Genomic DNA, 24716 nt, shown 5'->3' with positions numbered 1-24716 from the left:
GTTGAATTTTAAGGAATTTTGCGGAATGATTATCCTCAAAAGGACACCACAATAAACAGGGTTTGCCATGCAGATGAGCTAAGAAGTTTGCATCAAATGAATGTGGCTTCAAGTTGCTTCCCCACTCTTTATTTAACTGACCTCGCACCTTTTAGACTTTTATCAATTTCCCAAACTTTGAGCCAAATCACAGAGAAGGAAATTTGTTCCAAAGATTATATCATGTTGCCACTGTTGAATACTCTTGGGGGGCCCAAAAATAAAACATATCTTATGCACTGACATATTTCACATGGCTTAACTAGGATGAAGCTCCTTAAAGCATCTGACCTTCAAACATGGTATGGCCTTAGAACAGAACTCTGAAGTCCATAATCCAGACCACATGATATCAGTCTTATACAAAAGATCGCAAGTATCAATCAGTTGGCTAGATTAGTTTATCAATATAGTGCTCATGGTAAGTAAATGTATGAGAACACCTATTTGGAATTATAATTATTTCTTGTTCCAACCAGTGCACCACAACTGGTCAAAGGCCATGGTATGTGCTTTCCTGTCTAGAATTATAATTATTTCTCGTTCCAACCAGTGCACCACAACTGGTCAAAGGCCATGGTATGTGCTTTCATGTCTAGAATTATAATTATTTCTCATTCCAACCAGTGCACCACAACTGGTCAAAGGCCATGGTATGTGCTTTCCTGTCTAGAATTATAATTATTTCTCGTTCCAACCAGTGCACCACATCTGGTCAAAGGCCGAGGTATGTGCTTTCCTGTCTGTAGGAAAGTGCATAAAACATACTTTGCTGCATTAGGAAAAATGTAGCAGATTTCCTCTGATGACTACGTGTCAGAATTACCAAATGTTTGACATCCAATAGCAGATGATTAATTAATCAATATGCTCTAGTGGTGTAGTTAAACAAAACAAAATTTCTATTGAGAATTACGCTACAACTGCTACCACTTACTGTTAAAGGAGTCATTAAGACATGAAACAACTGAACTGTCAAACGTCAATTCATGACAGAAATTATCTGCAATGTATTGCTACTGATATTGCCATGTACATATTATTTCACTATTAGTGTGTTCCCTCAATTATCTTGAATAGTATATATCAAACAGGAAAATACAAGTGTGTTAATTTCACATATTAAAATTATTTTTAACTATAAAGAGCTAGACTGGTCAGTTTTGCACAAGGACATATTGTTCCTTGATTGATTAATATAGTATGGTCACAGTCACAAATATAGTAAAATAATACACTAAAGCAAACAAGTCAATAACGTTTACATCAGCCATGTTACTTCAGCCGCCCATGTGTATATACTGGTGTCCACCCAATATGAATGTTAAGAAACAATTGTCACTACAAGACAGTAACCATTTAAAATTCGTCCCAATTACTTTCAGGTCTGCATTCTGTTCAGCATATTTATGTGTGTTTTTGTGCAGAGATATTTGTGAATAAATGAGTTCATTTTGAAAAATACAATAATACAATTTTGTCTTCTCACCTTTACTAGTTTTTTTTTTTTTTTTTTTTTTTTTTTTTTTTTTTAATCAATATAATTAATTATCAACAAAAGAACACTGCATGTTACATGGGGTTATAAGGGCTGGAAAACAAAGGTTACATCAAATGACGACTACAAAAATCAAAATACTTTAAAAAATGTATGATTATTGTACTCTTTAAATGTCCAGATATAAATAAAGTAACTAATACCAAACCTCTGAATCATATTTATTCTGTGACACTGTAAATTATTTATGTTTTTTAAAAAGAAGAAGCTTCCATCCACATATCACATAGAACAGTAGTTTTAATTACTACAAGACCAAGGCCGATTACAACCCATCACCAAGAAATACAACTATTAATTATCATTAACAAAAATGAAAAACATAATGAATCAAATTTACAAAGCCTGTTTTTCTACAATACAGATGTTTATGCATTGTAAACATATTTAGTTACATGCATTTAAGACAAAAACAGGCTTCATAATTGAGCCCAATTTGTTTTTCTTAAGGTATATCCCACAAAAACATGAACAACGAGCATTAAAAACAATAAAATATTGTGTATCTGAAACATATCTGAGAACTCCTCCAATCACTAAAACACTCAACAAACACAAGTAAACTAGGTGCTAATGAGAGAAATTAATATTAAACTGTATGATTATCCAATATATTTCAGAGTACAATTGCCCTGTCTGATAAAATGTATTGAGCCAATAATTGGATAGTGAAAACCAAGACAGATATCTTTACAAAATGTAATTGTTGTCACTCAAAGTCAATGTCTTTAATGGATTGAAGTGATTTGAGTGTGAGACACACTTTCCCAGTGTCCAAATAAAATCTTTTAGATTTTGATGCATCAAGGCTATAAATGAAATGAAATGGTTTATTTACCGACACACTCAACACATTTTTATTTACGGTTATATGGCGTCGGACATATGGTAAAGTGCATCAAGACTAGATCATAACCCACGACTGTTAGAAAATAAACTTACTGATTATTGTTTAGCATTAACATCATGATAAGCATGATTAGACATTTTATTGATGGGTCATACAACTGAAAGAGGTGGTAAGATTAACAGCTTTATATAAAACGACTGCATGAGGTAGCATAAAACACTGACCATCATCTACCAGCGAGACCAACAGGCCTCGGTGGTGTCATGGTTAAGCCATCGGACATAAGGCTGGTAGGTACTGGGTTCACAGCCCAGTATCAGCTCCCACCCAAAGTGAGTTTTAACGACTTAATGGCCATTATCTATTGATACAGACCAACCAGAGTTTTCAAGTGATAGGAGTTGTTCAAATAGTGTCGTTACTGGACAATCCAATTTTAAAAATAAACGCATGTCCTGAGTTTGCTGCCATTCTAACATGATTCAGACTAACTGAGCCTGTTTAATGACTGAAGTTATTAAATAATTTTTCTTGTTTAGAATATCAGTGTCTGTACATTGACTGTGTTTCTGGCTCCATGCTTATGAAACTGCATCAGTCTGTGTAGTCTGTGATTCTGGTGGTCCTAATACTTGTAGCAGCTCAAACTGGATTTTACATCCAATAATTTAGAATGTACAAAGAAATATACTACAGTGAAACCCCTCTAAACCGGACACCCTAGGACCAAGTAAAAAGTCCAGTTTTAAGAGGTATCCGGTTTAGAGAGGTTCTTTTCTGCACAGATATTTAAAAAGGGACCATGAAAAACATCCAGTTTTGAGGGAATTCTGGTTTACATTGTAAAAAAAAAAAAACTCACTGGGTTCGAACTTAAGATATTGTTACATACGGCAATTTTTACATGTTTTTGCCATATGCAAAATACTCACCTATGCCCAGTTTGAGTCCACCTAAAACAATTTTGAACCAGTAACTTCGTCAACAAATATAAAGTCAAAAAACCGATGGCAATAATTTTTATCCAGTTGTAAAACATAAATGCCATTGGAAAAGCTCCCAATTATCGAAATGGCAATTCATATTGCAACTATTGCAATTGTCATAAAAAAAAGAGGTTGTTTTGTTTACCAACACCACTAGAGCACATTGATTTATTAATAATCGGCTACTGGATGTCAAACATATGGTAATTTTGATAGTCAGAGAGAGGAAATCCACTACATTTTTCCATTAGTAGCAAACGATCTTTTCATGCATCATTCCTTACAGGATAGTACATACCACGACCTTTGATATACCAGTCGTGGTGCACTGGCTGGATCGAGAAATAGCCAAATGGGCCCACCGATGGGGATTGATCCTAGAACAACCGCACATCAGGCATGCACTTTACCACTGGGCTACGCAATTGTCATCAGTGCCGTCATTAAGCTCGAGCCGTGAAAACACCCTGAATAAACAGACACTAATATTCTAAACGGTGAAAGTGTTCGATATGTAGTCTGAGTCATTAAACGACTCGGTTGGAAATATCTAACAGAAACATCAGGACACTCACTTTAAGCTCAAGTAATCCTGCGGAGGCCACAGATAAAAACAATGAATGTGAAAACTCACCACACACACCACCTTTTTTTTTAAAAAGGAAAGCCACCATATTGTAAAATTATAGCATGAATAAAAAGATTGAAAACAAATTTACAAGCTTGTCTGTTTTTTGTTCACATACATTTTGCATCACACCAACATGCTACATTTAAACATGCACTGAAGTCAAAACAGCTCCTGCATGGAAACTGTCAAAAAAAGTTTTTAATGTTTTTTTTTAAATTTAAAAAAGAAAGAAAGAAAGAAAAGGAAGGAAGGAAGGAAAAATGTGTATGTAATGATGACGACGAAATCTCTTACCAAACTCCTCAAGCACAAATATGCCTCCTTTGAGTGTGAAGCATTTCCGTATATGTGTTAGCTCAATAAACAACTGAAAGATAAACGTGGATGAGTGCAACTTAATATGAACGACAGTGACCCACACGACAACAGGTAGTGTGAGGGACCGGACTGGGGAGAGGGAGGCAAGTCAACAGAACACCAGGAAACATTCTGTTCCATAACACGGTGCGATTCATTGCTCAAGTCTCACGGATCGCTACCCAGTTCCAAAAATGTTAAACAGCAGTTGCTAATTAATTGTAAAACTGATTTGCAATTGTCGATAATGAGAATTGTGAGAACAAAATGTTACCTGGTTTAACACAAACTTGTACGTACACGGTACTCATCTACACACCAGCTGATTGGCTACTGATAGAGGTGCTTCATCAATGATAAATACTGGCTTAACCCGACCCCAGAAATGTCAGACAATTCATGTACTGGATGTAAAACACACTACAGCGTTAAATTAGTCAGATTTAGAATTCTACGGTCCTTGATTTAGTCAGATATAGGACTGGTTAAGATGTAGCTGAAAAAAGTAAACCATTGCCATCACAGAGTGCTGGTTGAAAGCATTTGTTTTCTTACAAATCAAACAGCTGCCAAAATGAGATGAATGGGATTCTATAAATCTTAGTCTTTAAAGTCTAGTGCTTGGTTCTTTTACTGGCTGTATAAACAAAGTGTTTCAGGGCTGGGGTGGTGGTGGGTTAATATGTGTTTTCTACCCTCTGTTCAAACTACTTTCACTTCTGTAATGTACTGATGTGGCCATTTTTGTTTATTCTGTTTTTCCCAGTGTTGTTCGCACTGTTTTAGTCAGCTATGTTTGAAGTGCTGAATGTTTTGGCCACCTAGTGCTTAGTGTCTGAACATTTTGGTCAACTGGTGTTTGACCACATAAAGGGTATTTCAACAATCTTATTATAACTCTTTTATACACAAAAACATGTTAGCTCAATTTAGTTTCAGTTGGGTTAAGTTGTTAAAAGTCTTGAGTACCTAACATTTGGCTTACATAAATTTTCTCCCAAGTATTTTGGCCACATACTGCTTAATTTTAGATACTGAATTTTAGATCAGATGCAGTCATTTGGATCCATTTTGTGCAATGTGTTAGGCATTATTGACAATTTAATTCAACCATACTTGCAACTCATGTTTTATAAAAGAGCTTTCTTCAAAGTCGACTAACCATACTTTCAGCAATATGTACCTTTTCTGCTGTGTATAAAATTAATTTTGAGCTATTACAAACATTAGGATGACCAGAAGCATATTGGATTTGCACAAATTAACAATTTAAGCACAATTTTACAAGTAACATGTAAGATAACATTAAAAAAGCTGTAATAGTCAAAAATAGTTTCAGCTGTTTTAACATCTTTGTATGAAAATTGGCCTGGTAAGGTTTCGGGTTTAGTCACTTATAGTCTGGTTACAATAGTCGATGAGCATCTGCTATTTGAACCAGTGACCTTGGACTGATTGGAACAACTGGTGATGGATCTGATACCAGACTCCGATAAAGAGTTTGTAATACATAAATGGTACTTGGTGTGTACTGTTTTGGATTCCAACAGCTTCATTACATTAAAGTTTCTGAAATCAAAACATTTTTGTTAAATATTTCTGCTTAACCATTTTGGACACCAAATTTGATGCATGTGAATGTGTCTTTGAGCAGTTGATATTTGGCCAGAATCAAGAATAATTTTGACAGTTTTAAGTCCCTAATGTTTAACCTGTGCTGATTAAGTATAATTTCTCCTGGTGACTTTAAAAGTATTTACAAAATTTCATTTGAACACATCACTTTTGGTACAACATTTTTTGTTAAAAACATTTCAGCACCCTGTGTTTGCAATGATTGGAATTTCTGTGTAATGTTTCATTCAGTTATAATATCCTGAAGAGTTTCGTGCAAAGTGCAAAGTTAATCTGTGTGCATTTCTCTGAATTGTCTGGACAGTAAGAGGGTCAGGTGGAACACCAGTCAATGCTAGAAGGAAGAGACGAACAGTCACACGACGACAACAGTCACTCACTACCTCTAAACTACACTGAGCAGACTAAGTAGCGGCTAACTAAAGTTTGGTGCAAACGAAAATGAGAACAAAAAACAAAAAAAACAAACAGAACTGAAAATAATGTCACGAGAAGAAAACAGAACTTGAGAGATGGCCTCTAATGTAGCTCTGACAGTCAATGGCTAGGTATATGATTGGAGTTCTAGTTGCTCATAACATAACCATTACCTCCATGTCCTGGTGTTTGTGTTCACAGCGGAAAGCAAGAGGCAGGAGGAAGGAAGAAAAACAAACATGTGTTAATCCCTGCACCACGAGCAAAGTGTTCGAGTAAAGTCTTCTTGTGTCCCAACCGTCGCTTGCTAGTCAGGTTTGTGGTGGATTAAATAATGCAGCAAACACCTGAGAAGTTTTACAATTAACACTAACCACATCTACGTTACCTAGCTGCAATACACCGTGAGTAACCATGAATTCATGAATGCTAGACGTAAATTAGTCAACTAGAAGGCAAATACATTCTGCAATATGCAAACAAGTGCAATAATAAAATATTTCAAATGATAAAAAAAAAGAGAGAGAGAGAGATTTTAATCTGAAATTATAGTAATCAGATCTTTATAATTTTCTTATTAGAATTTTTGGTTTTAATTACCATGCATTGTTAAAAGTGCAAATAATGTTTAAAAAGTAAACATTTTGAAATGTTGGTTCGTATTGGCCGGAATCATGAATTCATGTGTCCACAAACGAGTGTCTGTGGTCGCTATCTGTCTGTATGTGTGTCCGTCAGACCATCTCGAAAGTTCATCAGAAGCACAGAGGGAATCCAACAGCAAGACGAAGTATATATAAAAATACTGACAAAGGGATGAGCAGACTTAGGAGAGAGAGCTTGCTTCAGCTGCGGACAGCCTGCGGGTCCAGAGGGTAGCACAACCACCGCAAAGGTGCATCAATAACATCTTTAGAAGACGTAGCAACAGTGAGATTTCTGTGTGTTGCACGGTCATATCACTTATAAACCAACAACAGGAAAAACACATTGGGGAGTTAATAACAAACTTGAATGTTGATGAATAGATCAGTATTTCGGTCGATACATTTAAAAATTATTTAAATATATTTTACGGGAAAACAAACTACGCCAAGTCGTAAATGATAAAAATATGAATTTATCCGGGATTGTTTTGGACACATATACAGTTCTAATGTGTAAGCACTGTAGAAAATGCAGTTCTGTCATGCCTTTTGCATTGCAAATACCTGCATACATTTTAATATCTTATAATGAATTTCCACTATAAAAAAATAACAGAACGTGCAACCAGTGGTCTGCTACAGCCCCCAGTAATACAGTACTGCCTTAGAAGGATATGTTAATATTTATATTGTTTTATATACATCTGAATCAAACCTGCAAATGATATTTTGTTGCAAAATCTACATGTGATTCTATATAATGCATTAATCTTTTTCACCTTCTGTACACAACTACATCCACTTAGCTGTATTTATGTAAACCAATTTGTGGGAAACATTATTTCCTATAAGAAAGGTAATTTGAAAATCTTCATTCAAGGACCTACACCTTTATCACAAAAATCAATGGTTTACTTGGTCCTCAATATACAGGCCGTTCTAAATTACCATATTATTTTCACCAAATTGTTAAAAGTTAATAAATCTGCTCTGTGAAAACTTAAATTTAGAAAACACTCTATAAAGAAAATCTATCCCCTACCCCCCTCCAAAACACAACCAAAAAGAACAAGAAAAAGAAACCCTACCCCAATAGCCAAGTTAAATATTAACCAATTTCACGAAAAACAGTTTAGTATCTCAAAAATCAAATGCTAAAACCCAGTAACAGCTAATGATTCCAATTATTTGTCCAGATCCTAGTTATAATTATATGGAAAAAGGATACAATGTTTTTCACACAAAACAAAATAACCACTAAATATCAAAAAATTTGGGACAGTTTCTTTTTAATTATTTATTTGCTTATTTATTTTGTTTATTTTTTATTTTTCGCTTTTATTTGCCGAATGTGTAATACTGAGGATAGACAGGCACAAGTGGGGAGCAGCAGGGAGGCAGAGAGCAAAACGAACCAGAGCGAAATGGGTTTAAACATGCACACGACACTTGACAAGCATCATATAATATAACTGGCAAAAAACGAGACACATTTTTAAAGTTAATAAATAACCTGGTATCAAAGTTAAGAATAAAATTTCCAAAGTAAACAGTGGAATGCATTCAAACTAATGATTCAGACTGACTGGTACTGGTTTTAAAAACAGATGCCTACAAATATGGTATTTTTTTAAAATACAGTCATTATATTATGGTTTTCAGTCAAAACCAGTAAGAAATTTTGTTGGGACATGGTTTGTTTATAGAACTCTGCATACAAATAATATAAGAACTCTGATTATAAAACTTCAGGAAATAAGAATATACAGTTTATAAAGGTATAAAAAATAAAGTTTAATGAACTTGTTTACAAAATACTGCAAATATGCCAACAGTTTGTTTTAAAATATGTCTCTATTACTGTGACTATACTTTATCAATGTTACCTAAAGAAGGTCCATTTACAAAACGATTACACAAACAAGTCGTGTTTTGAATGAAGTTCAAGTTACAGACCTATATTGAACTAATTTGTATCTCTGTTTAACCTACAAACCTAACGACATGACCCATAAACCTACACTGATAACCCAATCATATCCACCAGTATGACTTAAAAAATACACAACTCACTCGCATCATTCATATTCTGAGTTTCAAATCAACATACAAAACCAAAATATGTGACTTATACACCACCACCAGCGAACATTAGTATGAGTCATAAAATACCCAACCAATATTCTGAGATACAAGCCAACATACAATGTACATAACCAAAATGTGTGACTTTTGGTGTCTCACCACCAGCCAACATTACCAACTCAACTGTACCAAATTTTTATATAACATTTAGACATGAACATATTCTGAAAGCCTTACATTGCAGTATTGTGGACATTTATATTTATAGTTCACTCAATTTACACCAGACTGATTTTATGATTACAAAGTTGGGAGGGAAAACCTTTTGAAAAGCCATCTAATCCAGAATTCAACCAGTTTGTCAATCTATGCAGTTTAAGCAGAGTGTCAATCTCAAACATAAGCACTTTAGACAGTCCAGTATATCAGTCAGTTATGCTTGTCATATGGTCTGTATGACATCAATAGAAAGCATGGTTTTCTCAAACAGGTCTCCACAGAATATCTTCTTTCTGTCTTCAAAAGATTCATTTATTTATCACGTAATTTTAAAAATCAAAAACCCAGAAAGTATTTTTGCCAATTATATTACAGCTTGCAGCTTTTGCCATTCACGCAGCCACAACTCATGCAGGTTAAAAGGAGACCAGAGGAAAAATAAATTCAAAGCAAGGACTGCGACGTTTAGAAATCTTCAAATCTTAGGCTAAAACATTAATGTAAAGGAGGATGTTTGCTGACAAAATTTAAAAAACCCATATTGATGACAATTTCCTATCTTTTTGCTTGTATCCTTATACAGAATTTGTTCCTAATAAAGAATAAAATATCACAATATATTCCACCCCCGATAAAATATCACAATATATTCCACCCCCCATAAAATATCACAATATATTCCACCCCCGATAAAAGATTTGATTAGAAATACCTTCTTATAAAAGAAATTTATTTGGAAAATATCTTGTTAGAAAATGATGGAGGATAATAGAAAAAGGAGCATACAAAAGGAGAGACTTGTGAATAACGACTGAAGTGCACCACAAATTGAGATGCTCCCGTTATAAACTGAGACAAGAGATGGTCTGAGAAACCAACTGCCGTCATAGGTCATAAGCTCAACGCATCATAGTAGCAAAAGAATCTAGCATTTTTCACACATTGAGTAAAGCATGTATCATTTGCAGACTGTAATTATTATTCAACACATAATAAAACATGCCATCTTGTCTTGGACAAACAATTGTGCAATAGAAAAAAATATATATATATATATATATATTCCATGCTGCTCATTCAAGATGATAAACCTAAATGAATAATAATTAAATATAAATCTTTTAAAACTTTCTCACATAAAAATCTAATTGTTAAAAGCAGACTACAAAATTGAAAACTGTTAAGCAGATTATTAAATAATTTAACAGGCAGATGCATATAAATAGTATGTATCATAAATTTTTTTATATTAAATATGCAATAAAAACATAACAGGTGAAAACTTTAATTATTCTGATCATATTACTCAAACCATCAATAACTGAAATTTGAACAAAAAAATATAACTTTAAATTAGACAAATTAAAAAACCCATCCCTCTAAGTCCAACGAATTTTAATGTGTACAAACAGATATACAATTCCCATTCAACTTGACCAGGCTTACTGCTGTGTAGTAAAGAGCTAACTGTACACCCCAGAAACTGGGAGGGGTGTTCTCAGACTCACCTTGCTATTGGCCAGCAGGAGACCTATCCCCTCCATACACACCTGGAGTAACCCACCCTGACCCGTCTTCAGGTCCTGCACGGGAAACTCGCCACCTAACTCAGGACCTGTCATGGAGAAGACATCACGTTTACTTCGTTAAGATTTAAAATGTCTCACTTATATCTTCAAATTAATAACAGCAACAAAGTCATTTAGAGAAATTTTGTACCATGTAAACCGAGATATATGAAATTACAAGACAGCAGTTACAAAAATTACTTTTTAATGTTGTTAGTATGCATAGGTATTCGAAATGTTCAGTTTTAAAAAACATTATCAAAATCAATCCAAGGAACTAGACGTGCAAAAAGTAAGATATGAAGGGAGGTAACTCCTAGAAATATTATAAATGTAAGAACAACTTGTTAGACAAGACTACAATTCAAAATTCATTATTATTCATCAATATGAAAATACATTTTTCATCAAGTAATACCATTCATCTTCACAAGGAACATGACTTTTACCACTAATTTTCACTTGCTGAGAATACCTGGTAATTTTCCTGCATTTCTCGACGCTGCTTTCTCCATCGATTCTTTCACACAGAAGTACAGCTCTCGACACTGGATCAAGTAGATTAGAAAATGGAAAATATAAAATGAAGGACTATGTAATTGTGTTGTCTTTATCTGTAAGTGAATTAGTAGGAGTGTGGAAGAGTAACGAGAAGAAAACAGTGAACGACAAGTGATCAAGTCTGGTCATCGTCAAATAAGGTCGACGATTCTAGCGTACTGATCAGATATCCAAACGAAATATCACATTATCAGCTACATGTTGTCAGGATTAACAATTTTATGAAACTACATAACATAAAAGAGGCAATTAAGAATTGCTCACCTTGAATATTAGACCGTCTCAAGAATTAAGAGTACATTATTTGGAATATTCATATTTAAGTTCCACAAAATTTAATTTGCAAATGACCCATAGCAAACACTTTAGAAATCAGATTTGAAATATTTGTAATTCTCCATGTACCTCAAACACACAGATTTCTTCTCAATGTGTATTGATTTTATTCCAAAAATTTCCTTTCACTTCAAAAAATTATACATGTATTTTCAGTGGTGGGGGTGGGGGGAGTTGGTTATTATTTTGGGGTGGGTTTTTTTGTTGTATGGGTTTTTTTGATAGGTGGGGGGGTGTTGGTGTTTTTTGTACTGGATAAAATCTCTAAGAAAAAGAACATGTTAGTTGTGACTGAAAATAAGTAATTTTGGCTGTGTATAAAGTGCGAGTACCTTCTTGGTGTAGAACTGGTTGAGCTGCACCTTGTCGCCCTGCTTCCTCCACAGACACAGCACCTTGGTCTTCGGGCAGTACGTCATGTTGACGAGCTTCTCAAACCACCACCGGTCGTGTATCGTTCCCGTCACACTCCGCAGTAACAGGCAGTCGTCACAAACCTGATTTAAAACAATACAACTCTCAAACCACTCCACAGTAACAGGCAGTCGTCACAAGCCTGATTTAAAACAATATAACTCTCAAACCACTCCACAGTAACAGGCAGTCATCACAAACCTGATTTAAAACAATATAACTCTCAAACCACTCCTCAGTAACAGGCAGTCCTCACAAACCTGATTTAAAACAATATAACTCTCAAACCACTCCTCAGTAACAGGCAGTCGTCACAAACCCGACTTAAAACAATACAACTCTCAAACCACTCCTCAGTAACAGGCAGTCGTCATAAACCTGATTTAAAATAATATACCAACTTAACATTAACTTAAACAACAGGGCCCACATGTTCATCCAAGCAATTTTCAGCATAGAATTTTGCTTTTGAACAAATATGTATAAAATAAAACAGGATTTGATCATGGATGGAGTCTTCAGGTTGTTCTAAATCAAGAGTCACAAAATGTCTTCACTTTCTATTTGAAATGTTTAATATCAGGGCCCAGTTATTCAAAAGCATAGTTAAATTATCCCTGAGTTAAGTCTAATATTTTCCTTTTAAATGTAAACTGATGGCGAGTGTGTTCTCTATTGTGATTGATTAGTTACTTTTTTTTTCTGGGATCAAATGAAAATAACACCCAGAAAGCTAATGACGTCATAAGAAAGTGACATCATTAGCAATTGGAACAGGCCAAGTTGACGGTTCAAGGGTCTGTAGGCCAGGTATTTTTTTTAAAAATACCAAATATACAGTTAGTTCCATAGAATAACGATTTAGTTTACAATGGACATAACCATATGGAATTTTTAGATTTGTGGGTGTTATTGTCTATCTGATGCCCGCAAATGTTTAATTTTTAACCTCAGGCTAAGGCATTCGGTCAAAAATGACATTTGCGGGATAAAATAGACAATAACACCCACAAATCTAAGAACTCCATATGGTTATCTCCTAATTATCTTTGCACAAATACAAAATAAACTTTAGATTTGATTATGTATACCTTTGGTTGTTCCAAGCAAAATTTCAACCACGTCTTCAATTATTATTATTTGTATTGATTCAGTCTTTGGTTTTTAAAAATTTCTGTTAGCCACTGGTTAAGTAACTAACGTTTGAACAACTTGCCCCTGATTTTGAACATGTCTCTCAATCAGTATAAACTAACTATAAGGCTTTAAATCTCCTTTGCTTAGACACAGCTTTTAGTATTTCACCCTTCTTTTGTTGTTTTCAATCTAAAGAACCAATATACTAGTAGAACAAACATGATTAACAAAATCACTTTTCCTTTTGGCGATTAAATGGGTAACAGTTGAAGATTTTGTTTTCATTTCATTTCAAAGAAAGCTGTTGAGAAGAACATGTACAAGTTCCATGTAAAACATCCACCTACCTCCATGAATAACATGTCTCCTGAATTGTCCGTCCCCCAGTGGACAGTGAATGATTGTTTCTGCATCTGTCGACTCGCCAAAGGTCGAAGGTCAATATCATTACCAAACTGCACAAAGAAACAAACTGATTATAAAAACACCAAAAATACAGCTAGTACCAAAATAACTCATCCACCAATAAAATGAAGGGGGATAACTCTCATCAGAAACACTGGATCTGTTGCCAGGCTTGTATTAAAAAGCTAAAAAAAATTTTTTATAAAAAAGGTTAACACTGTTTTACCAATATTGTGATATTAATGTACTCCAAGGTTTGGGCTGGGGTGTTGGGGGGTGTTTGCACTTTAGGGAATAACTAGAAAAAATTAATTTATATAATTTTATAATATTCTGTATTATTGAAAAAAATCAATTACTAACTACAAAATAAACTATAACTGAGTAAAATTAATAACTATAGTCCGGCCAATCCTCCTACAAAAACATTTTTTGTAAATAATTTTAGTTTTGTTTGACTTAAGAAAAAAAGTAAAAGTGTTTTGGAAATAACAAAAACATACTATTTTTATGTCAAATTTAGAAAACATTCGGCTCAGAAATAAACAACTTGTAGTAAAAAAAAAAAGTGTTTCCTGTTGGACGACTATAATTAATGACATGAACTGGTTTGGAGGGGCGAGACGTAGTCCAGTGCTAAAGCACTCGATGCACAGTCAGTTTGGGATCGATCCCCGTCAGTGGGCCCATTGGGTTATTTTTCGCTCCAGCTAGTGCACCACAACTGGTACATCATAGGCCGTGGTATGTGCTATCCTGTCTATAGGATGATGCACATAAAATCGAAAAGAGTAGCCCATGAAGTGGCGACAGCGGGTTTCCTCCCTCAATATTTGTCACTGTGTGGTCCTTAACCATATGTCCGACGCCATATAACCATAAACAGAATGTGTTGAGTGTGTCATTAACTAAACCATTTCCTTGACATGAACTCATTTGGAAAGCCGCTCACCAGGTTGTTGATCTGGTCGAGGAGGTTGTTGACGTCCTGGCTGTAGAGCAGTCCGATGTGCGACTTGCCGAGCAGCCGCCGCACCTTGCGGCGTGTGTCGTTCTTGTTGACGTTCATCATCACCATGAAACCCACCAGGTTGTACAGCATCTGGGACAGCAGGCGGTCCTCGTCGTGCTCCAGGCGCTTACGTTCCTGGTTGCCCAGAGACCGGTATCTGGGAAAACACACAATGTCATCAGCAATCTAGTGTTTGTGATCAGTAAATGTGTCAACAAATTTGGCCTCTCATGATCAGTTTCTGAGGTATGTACTTTTTGGTTTCATATAAAATTAATTTTGGTTGCTATAAACATCAAGGCACCCAGAAAGAGAAAGAATTTGCCAAAACTGATAATTAAAGAGTTTGTAAATAATGTGTAAGTTTACATTAAAGGTTAAAAACCTGTAATAGAAGAAATTATATCAGAGTCAGTGACTTTTAACAGCATTAATACAGACAGATTTGACTGCAGCAGTTGAAATGCCCGTTTTAAACAGCACACCAAGGTTACAGGACAGTGAGTGGATTAAAACAGCACACCGAGGTTACAGAACAGTGAGTGAATTAAAACAGCACACCGAAGTTACAGGACTATGAGTGGATTGAAACAGCACATGAGGTTACAGGACAGTGAGTGGATTAAACCAGCACACTGAGGTTACAGAACAGTGAGTGGATTAAAACAGTACACCGAGGTTACAGGACCGTGCTTGGATTAAAACAGCACACTGAGGTTACAGAACAGTGAGTGGATTACAACAGCACACCGAGGTTACAGAACAGTGAGTGGATTAAAACAGCACACCAAGGTTACAGGACAGTGAGTGGATTAAAACAGCACACCGAGGTTACAGGACTGTGATTTGATTAAAACAGCACACCAAGGTTACAGGACAGTGAGTGGATTAAAACAGCACACCAAGGTTACAGGACAGTGAGTGGGAGGTTACAGGACTGTGATTTGATTAAAAACACACCGAGGTTACAGGACTGTGATTTGATTAAAACAACACACCGAGGTTACAGAACAATGAGTGGATTAAAACAGCACACCCAGGTTACAGGACAGTGAGTGGATTAAAACAGCACACCAAGGTTACAGGACTGTGATTTGATTAAAACAGCACACCAAGGTTACAGGACAGTGAGTGGATTAAAACAGCACACCGAGGTTACAGGACTGTGATTTGATTAAAACAACACACCGAGGTTACAGGACAGTGAGTGGATTAAAACAGCACACCCAGGTTACAGGACAGTGAGTGGATTAAAATAGCACACCGAGGTTACAGAACAGTGAGTGGATTAAAACAGCACACCCAGGTTACAGGACAGTGAGTGGATTAAAACAGCACACCGAGGTTACAGGACTGTGATTTGATTAAAACAGCACACCAAGGTTACAGGACAGTGAGTGGATTAAAACAGCACACCGAGGTTACAGGACTGTGATTTGATTAAAACAACACACCGAGGTTACAGGACAGTGAGTGGATTAAAACAGCACACCCAGGTTACAGGACAGTGAGTGGATTAAAATAGCACACCGAGGTTACAGAACAGTGAGTGGATTAAAACAGCACACCTAGGTTACAGGACAGTGAGTGGATTCAACTAGCACACCGAGGTTACAGGACAGTGAGTGGATTAAAACAGCACACCGAGGTTACAGAACAGTGAGTGGATTAAAACAGCACACCGAGGTTACAGGACGGTGAGTGGATTCAACTAGCACACCAAGGTTACAGGACAGTGAGTGGATTAAAACAGCACACCAAGGTTACAGAACAGTGAGTGGATTAAAACAGCACACCGAGGTTACAGGACTGTGAGTGGATTAAAACAGCACACCGAGGTTACAGAACAGTGAGTAGATTAAAACAGCACACCAAGGTTACAGAACAGTGAGTGGATTAAAACAGCACACCGAAGTTACAGGACGGTGAGTGGATTCAACTAGCACACCGAGGTTACAGAACAGTGAGTGGATTAAAACAGCACACCGAAGTTACAGGACAGTGAGTGGATTAAAACAGCACACCGAGGTTACAGGACAGTGAGTGGATTCAACTAGCACACAAGGTTACAGGACAATGAGTGGATTAAGACAGCACACCGAGGTTACAGGACCGTGAGTGGATTAAAACAGCACACCAAGGTTACAGGACCGTGAGTGGACTGCTTACCTCTCCATCATCTCAGAGGGTCTCTGGTCCATGCCGATGATGTCGCGTTCCTGGGCCACAGCATCGAGGAAGAGGTCCTCCCAGAACTGGAGCTGGTCCCACAGGCGAGAACGGTCCTTTCCTGGAACACAACACGCACTCAGCATCAAGACAGACGGACTAACTCCAGTTACATGGCAAGTCATATAACACGCTATAGCAATCAGGTTTTAGAAACGTTAAACAGATGTTACATTTCTGTAAATATGTATATTCTATCCTGATCAATGAAATAAATTTCTTCATAAATATGATGTCCGTATATTCTCTTTATACTGAAATACAGGTGTTTATAAACTACAGTTGAACCCCGTCGGTGCTCGAGAAAATGTTCGACCCACTGGGTAGTTTGACGTAACAATTCAGTCAACATCGTGTAAGTATAACTCGGGACTTTAATTTTGGTGCGAGCATTGCAGTGTATTTGACCCTTCCGAGCTCAACCCAACGAGATTCTACTGTATTTACAATAACAGACAGGTATATAAAAATGAACACCAACAGGTAATATATGTTTTCTGTTTGACATTCTAAATTGCTGTTAAATACAAAATTTACAGTTATTTTTCTAATCATTAACATGCACAGTTGTAAAATTTAATTTTTTATCCTAGCTACTGTTCCCCAATAATCTCTGTATGGGGAATTATAATAAATATGAGTTGGTATTTACCAAGAACAAAAGTATTCCCTTGCTCTCTCAGTGGTTTAGTTCTTGCACTACATTTAAGCATTAACAATCATAACCTCATATCAAGAAGACGGTCTCTGCCATGGTGGTTAGTTCCTGTACTAAGTTTACAAACACTAACCGAGCATGCCCTCAAAGAGGTACGTCTCTCTGCCATGGTGGTTAGTTCCTGTAATACGTTTACAAACACTAACCGAGCATGCCCTCAAAGAGGTACGTCTCTGCCATGGTGGTTAGTTCCTGTAATATGTTTACAAACACTAACCGAGCATGCCCTCAAAGAGGTACGTCTCTGCCATGGTCGTTAGTTCCTGTAATACGTTTACAAACACTAACCGAGCATGTCCTCAGAGGTACGTCTCTGCCATGGTGGTTAGTTCCTGTACTAAGTTTACAAACACTAACCGAGCATGCCCTCAAAGAGGTACGTCTCTGCCATGGTGGTTAGTTCCTGTACTAAGTTTACAAACACTAACCGAGCATGCCCTCAAAGAGGTATGTCTCTCTGCCATGGTGGTTAGTTCCTGTACTAAGTTTACAAACACTAACCGAGCATGCCCTCAAAGAGGTACGTCTCTCTGCCATGGTGGTTAGTTCCTGTACTAAGTTTACAAACACTAACCGAGCATGCCCTCAAAGAGGTATGTCTTTGCCATGGTGGTTAGTTCCTGTACTAACTTTACAAACACTAACCGAGCATGCCCTCAAAGAGGTACGTCCTGCCATGGTGGTTAGTTTCTGTACTAACTTTACAAACACTAACCGAGCATGCCCTCAAAGAGGTACGTCTCTGCCATGGTGGTTAGTTCCTGTACTAAGTTTACAAACACTAACCGAGCATGCCCTCAAAGAGGTACGTCTCTGCCATGGTGGTTAGTTCCTGTACTAAGTTTACAAACACTAACCGAGCATGCCCTCAAAGAGGTATGTTTTTGCCATGGTGGTTTTCAGCTGCAGCAGCGCAGTGTTGATGAGTTTCCCGTCCGTGTACCGGTAGCCCACACTCAGGTTGCTCTTCGCACTCCACGAGCTGGGAGATCTGTTCCTCTTGTTGAAACGCATCACCTACACACAGATCACATAATTAATATTCAAACTGAAATACAACAACTGAATCGAAGACCATTGTTACCTTTGGTTAAAACTTGGAAAATAACGTGTATTTCATTATCAGTCAAATCAAAAGTTAGATGACTTTTCAATAAAGACCTTTTGCATTAACTATTCAATCATTTTTGTTTATTTTCGAGCTTATATCCAATTATATTCAAACATGCTGTCCTTGGTACACATCACAACTATATGGGCTGTGTCCAGGACAGTGGGTTGTTTGTGGTTAGTTAGATAGAAGTTAGAGTAGTGGCTTTATACCGAACTGTTAAAAAGTCGGTCTGGGTGGGAGTCGGTGTCAGGGTGTGAACTTAGTACCTACTAGCCTTGAATACAATGTGTCTTTACCACTAAACCAACGAGGTCAGTATTTCTCCAATATATGTCAAGTACTATAGTGTTATATTTCTTTTAACAAAAGGTAATAAAAAGCTACATTGTAAGTTATTAGTTTGTTTCATTTTGTTTTTTCTTAATCATGAATTACATAGAAAAAATATAATATTATTTTTTAAAATGAAGTAAAAGTAAAGTTCAAATATTTGGTATCCTTGAGCAGGTGAAGTGAATTCAGAGATTATTTTTTTCTAAGTTTAATTCTGATAGTCTGGGAATAGATGATGACAAATGTGAGATGAAAATGTAAATAAAATTTTGTAAAAGTCCGCACCCCAGTGGAATCCATTTCGCTGTCGCTGAGTGCGCTGCGTATGGAGTGGTGGTTGATGCGCGATCGCTTCCTGTGTTCGTCGTCTTTCTCCGAGCTCGTGCTGACGAGTGTGCTTGCCTCAGAGATCTCTGAATCAAGACTGTTGAACTTGTCGAGTCGCGTCGACTTCAGCAGCTCCTTGTTCCTCACCATATCGTGCATCATATCGCCCGACCGCGCCGAAACGCTTGACTCGTCCAGGTCAGTCACGATGATATCACAGGTACGCACGGGCTGGTGGACAGGCAGCGGCGGTTTCCCCACATTTTTGTTTAAGTCCATCACCGGCCGCACTGTCCCGCCTACCGAGTTGTCCGAATGTCCACTGCTATCGGACATGACAGGGATCTCGAGATTCTCAAACTCATCTCCGTTGACAATCACTGGAGAACCTTCAAGACAAAAACACTGACAGTTTATCTATTAAGCACTGGTTTGTGTATACACTTTAAAAGAAAACAAGATTTACAGATTTAATCATTAGCACCAATTTAGCAGATTTAAAGGATAATCTAAATATTTTCTAATTTGATGACAAATTCATTTCCTGTGGCAATCTCTAGTGACTTTCAAGACAAAAACATGGCCAGTGTATCTATTAAGCACTGGCTTGTGTGTACATTCTAAAAGAAAACAAGATTTACAGATTTAATCATTAGCAACTAATCTAACAGATTTAAAGGATAATCTAAATACTGTAAACCGTGAAAAAAATGCGTGCGTATAAATTTCGCGTCATTCGCGTCCAACCTTATGTCGCGAAATTAATACGCACGCACTATTTTCCAGTTTGAAGTGTGCTTAAAGTAATTTGTTTTGTTTTCAAATATTTTATTGAGGATAAAATTCACACAAAAATTCACTCAACAGGCACAGCCTATACACAAGCTCTCCTTGATGGCGACTAATCGTTTATTGTTTTATCTACCAAAGGGTGTTAACTGTTAACAACTAAAGCTGTGAGTTGTGATTCTAATACAGTTGAGGTGGGTAGGGCCTAATATAATCACTACCAATCCAGAAGTTTTAAGGGAAAACCTAAATCTTTTCTATTTTGATGACAAATTCATTTCCATTGATGATCTCAATAGATTTACAGATTTAAAGGCATATTGTCACAGATCACTGACCTATTTAATGGTCTAACAAAGTATTACCTGAACAAAAATTATTTAATTTGCCCCTAAATGTACTTTATTCAACCATTTTCATAATCACCATACTCCATTTATTAATGAGGTTTTGTAAAAATAATTGAATTATGGCAATGGTCTATAATTCAAAAACTAAAATTGCCGAGTGGGATGACATGGATTTCACTCCATCATGGTTAAGTTAAGGTGATGCAATAGCTAGATTTGGTTTCCAACAATTAATGTAATTTTTATCTATTATTCATTTTAACAGAAATAAGGTCCTTAAATCCGTGACAGTATGCCTTTAATCATTACCAATTTAGGTAAAAGATTTAAGAGGTAACCTAAACATTTTCTAATAGGATGACAAACTCATCTCTGTTCATAACTTTGTTGATGGAGGAACATGCTTAAACAATATACATAGCCAGTAACATTGCAGTTATAAAATGGATACTAAACTGTAAAGAAATCATTAGAGTATCTCAATACCTACAACTATAGTAGCCTGTTAATTTATCTTTGACTACAGCATCCTATGAACTTGGTAAAAAAAAAATAAAAAAAATAAAAAAAATACATGTAGTTATAGAATTCATGGCCTTGCTATTGAAAATTGGAACAACCATTAAAATCTTTCAACAACTTTTGATTGATCACAAGAAAAGTGTGTGGGATTTCCTCTTATCGGGCAGTCCAATAACTGTCAATGACATCAAAAAGCACTCACCTACACAATAATATGTATCTCAAACAATTTAGATGTTACAGATATCCGAATTTCAAACAATAATGCCTTGAATCAACAGTATTATTTTAGATTCCGATATTAAATGTAAAACAAAAAATTATATATTAGTTTCTGTTAGTAAATAATCATAGACTGCATCCTCATTTCCTTTTTGGTAGATAAAAAACCCAAACATTTGTGACAATGATTATGAACAGTGTCAGGTTGTTTCCCTTTGCAGACGCGAGCACCGTGTGTGACATGGTTTCTGTGCTATAAACACCGAGCTCTAGAGACCAACCTGAGTCCGTGCTAGTACTCGGTGATTTCTCAATGTTTGCAGCACTCAGGGGAAGAGGCCGACCTTGCTCTCGCTCCCTCTCCGACCACCACCCAGTGGGTGTTTGACCCTGCCCTAGCATGCGCTGCTGATGATGGGGCCCTGTTGAGGATACGGGATTAATACAGTCCTAACCAGAGCCTTGTCACATCCGTGCCAAACGAGGATCCACCATGGCATTAAGATGCTGTAGCCAATTCCTCGAAATTATTCTCATTTTTGTAATGTTTTAATAAACGAGGACCTTACTAGGGATGTAATTCTTCCCAACAGGGCTGATTAATGTTTACTGAACGATGACTATAGTAGGGAAGTAATACCCAACAAGGCTGATTTTATTTCTTTTGGGTTTAGTAAGATTTAAATAAGTGTTGTTAAGTCAGTGTTAGAAGTTTGGAAGGAAATGCCAAGACTCTGGATAGCAAAAAAAGCAATAAAGAAAAAACCATAACCAACACAATACAGCAGCTTAGTAAGGTTAAAAAAAAAAAAAGACCTTGTGTCTGTGTGTGTGTGTGGTACGTGTGTGTATGTATGTGTGCAGTCTATATGTGTGTACGTACATGTGTGCTGTCTGTATATATGTGTGTGCGTGTGTGTGTGTGCGTGGTATGTGTGTGTCTGCACGTGTACGTATGTATGTGTGCTGTCTGTGTGTGTGCACGTGTGCGTATGTATGTGTGCTGTCTGTATGTGTGTACGTACATGTGTGTGTGTGTGTGTGTGTGTGTGTGTGTGTGCGTGCGCGCATGTGCATGAGCACGTGCATTAGTGTGTGAGTGTATGCATGTGTAAGAAAGATATATGAATTGAAGTGTTTTCTTGTGTTAAATATAAGCAAATGAAGCTGCTAGCAGAAAAATACTAGTGTTAACACCAAAACCATAAACAAAACTGTTCAGTTTCCTCTTCACCATCTTAGTGTTAGACCAAACCAGTAACTATTAGTGTTCATTATGTAAAAATTAACATAACATCTTAAAATTACTAGTACAGTGAAATCCTTCAAAACCTGACCCTCTGTAAATTGGAATTCCTTCAAAACCAGATGACGTGGGGGGTTTTGTGGTTCTTTTTAAATATGAGTTCAAGAACAGAACTTCTCTAAACCGGATACCACTTAAAACAAAGACTTGTTAATTGGTCCCGTGATTGTCCAGTTTAGAAGGGTTTCACTTTAACAGGTAAAGAGTTAACACCAAAACCTTGAGAGAACATGTTAGTTCAGTTTGTATTTCGAATCTCACCAATCACAGCTGGTCCGTGTTCTTCAGATACACTCTGAACGTTGGATGATTTCTGCATAGATTCGTCACCTTTAGACGAGGCTAAACTCTCGTGGCTTCCATGAAGTGAGGCCATCTGTCAAACACATAAACATATGCATTTCTTTATAAACATGACAGTAAACAAAACTGAAAGACAGAATACAATACAGACTAAAATAACACATAGCTTTTGGCAGGGGGAGCAACTGTCCCCCTAGTGCTGGAGCAAAACCTCAAATTTGGACAAAGATGATACAAATATTCTGGCAAAATGTCCTAACCGGAGACCTTTTTACCATGTATTTTCATCATTCTGCCTTCAAAATTAGTTGTAATCCATGTAAAATGTGTAGTGCTTTGTTTGCAACCTTATATAGCAATGATATATGTATGTTGTTATCCTGATTCGGGCATTTTTGTTTAATTAGGGGGAAAAACCCCCAGCCTGCACCCCCTACACAAATGGGAGCCCGTACACCATTGCAAGCAGTAAAGGTGGTGAGAGTATTATTATACACAAATGGGAGCCCGTACACCATTGCAAGCAGTAAAGGTGGTGAGAGTATTATTATACAAAAATGGGAGCCCGCACACCATTGCAAGCAGTAAAGGTGGTGAGAGTATTATTATACAAAAATGGGAGCCCGCACACCATTGCAAGCAGTAAAGGTGGTGAGAGTATTATTATACAAAAATGGGAGCCCGTACACCATTGCAAGCAGTAAAGGTGGTGAGAGTATTATTATACACAAATGGGAGCCCGTACACCATTGCAAGCAGTAAAGGTGGTGAGAGTATTATTATACAAAAATGGGAGCCCGTACACCATTGCAAGCAGTAAAGGTGGTGAGAGTATTATTATACACAAATGGGAGCCCGCACACCATTGCAAGCAGTAAAGGTGGTGAGAGTATTATTATACACAAATGGGAGCCCGCACACCATTGCAAGCAGTAAAGGTGGTGAGAGTATTATTATACAAAAATGGGAGCCCGCACACCATTGCAAGCAGTAAAGGTGGTGAGAGTATTATTATACAAAAATGGGAGCCCGCACACCATTGCAAGCAGTAAAGGTGGTGAGAGTATTATTATACACAAATGGGAGCCCGCACACCATTGCAAGCAGTAAAGGTGGTGAGAGTATTATTATACACAAATGGGAGCCCGTACACCATTGCAAGCAGTAAAGGTGGTGAGAGTATTATTATACACAAATGGGAGCCCGTACACCATTGCAAGCAGTAAAGGTGGTGAGAGTATTATTATACACAAATGGGAGCCCGTACACCATTGCAAGCAGTAAAGGTGGTGAGAGTATTATTATACACAAATGGGAGCCCGTACACCATTGCAAGCAGTAAAGGTGGTGAGAGTATTATTATACACAAGCCTCGGACGATTAGGCCCTACAATTTTAACAGATACTGAACAAAGTTTTTACTTACATCGGGGGTGAGACTGTCACTGCGGTTGCTGTTGCTCCCTCCAATGATCTCGCGACACCAGTAGTGGGTGTGCAGTATTTCCATCAACATGAATGCACTTGCCATCCCACCCAGACCGTGGTTTTGATACGTGTGCTCCAAACCATGGCAAATGGCTTTGGCAATCGTCAGCATGCCCTTGAAGATAGTGCGGTTCACACACTGAAACGAATTGAAATAC

At 37.0% G+C, this 24716-nt stretch overlaps 1 protein-coding gene across 5 annotated transcripts in view; it reads right to left on the bottom strand.

Annotated features, from left to right (window-relative positions):
• The window catches only part of LOC121380602 (MAP kinase-activating death domain protein-like), a 92781-nt gene that overhangs the window by 15806 nt on the left and 52259 nt on the right, over nucleotides 1–24716 (bottom strand). For 3 of the 5 annotated variants that reach the window (XM_041509490.1, XM_041509491.1, XM_041509492.1), the window contains exons 19-29: nucleotides 24497–24697; nucleotides 23029–23143; nucleotides 19537–19967; nucleotides 18662–18821; nucleotides 17027–17147; nucleotides 14798–15014; nucleotides 13788–13895; nucleotides 12222–12386; nucleotides 11468–11540; nucleotides 10933–11039; nucleotides 4359–4431 (exon numbers count right to left, since the gene is read on the bottom strand). In XM_041509490.1, the coding sequence (XP_041365424.1) occupies nucleotides 4359–4431; nucleotides 10933–11039; nucleotides 11468–11540; nucleotides 12222–12386; nucleotides 13788–13895; nucleotides 14798–15014; nucleotides 17027–17147; nucleotides 18662–18821; nucleotides 19537–19967; nucleotides 23029–23143; nucleotides 24497–24697 (1771 nt within the window). Of the gene's footprint in view, nucleotides 1–4358; nucleotides 4432–6646; nucleotides 6656–10932; nucleotides 11040–11467; nucleotides 11541–12221; nucleotides 12387–13787; nucleotides 13896–14797; nucleotides 15015–17026; nucleotides 17148–18661; nucleotides 18822–19536; nucleotides 19968–23028; nucleotides 23144–24496; nucleotides 24698–24716 lie in introns of all 5 variants that reach the window. The other 2 variants (XR_005958964.1, XM_041509493.1) reach the window with 1 other exon arrangement.

The sequence above is a fragment of the Gigantopelta aegis genome, chromosome 9 (genome assembly GCF_016097555.1).
Source record: "Gigantopelta aegis isolate Gae_Host chromosome 9, Gae_host_genome, whole genome shotgun sequence".
NCBI lineage: Eukaryota > Metazoa > Mollusca > Gastropoda > Neomphalida > Peltospiridae > Gigantopelta > Gigantopelta aegis.
The sequence above is the reverse complement of the archived record's forward strand: the minus strand, read 5'-3'. Positions and strand labels throughout refer to the sequence as shown.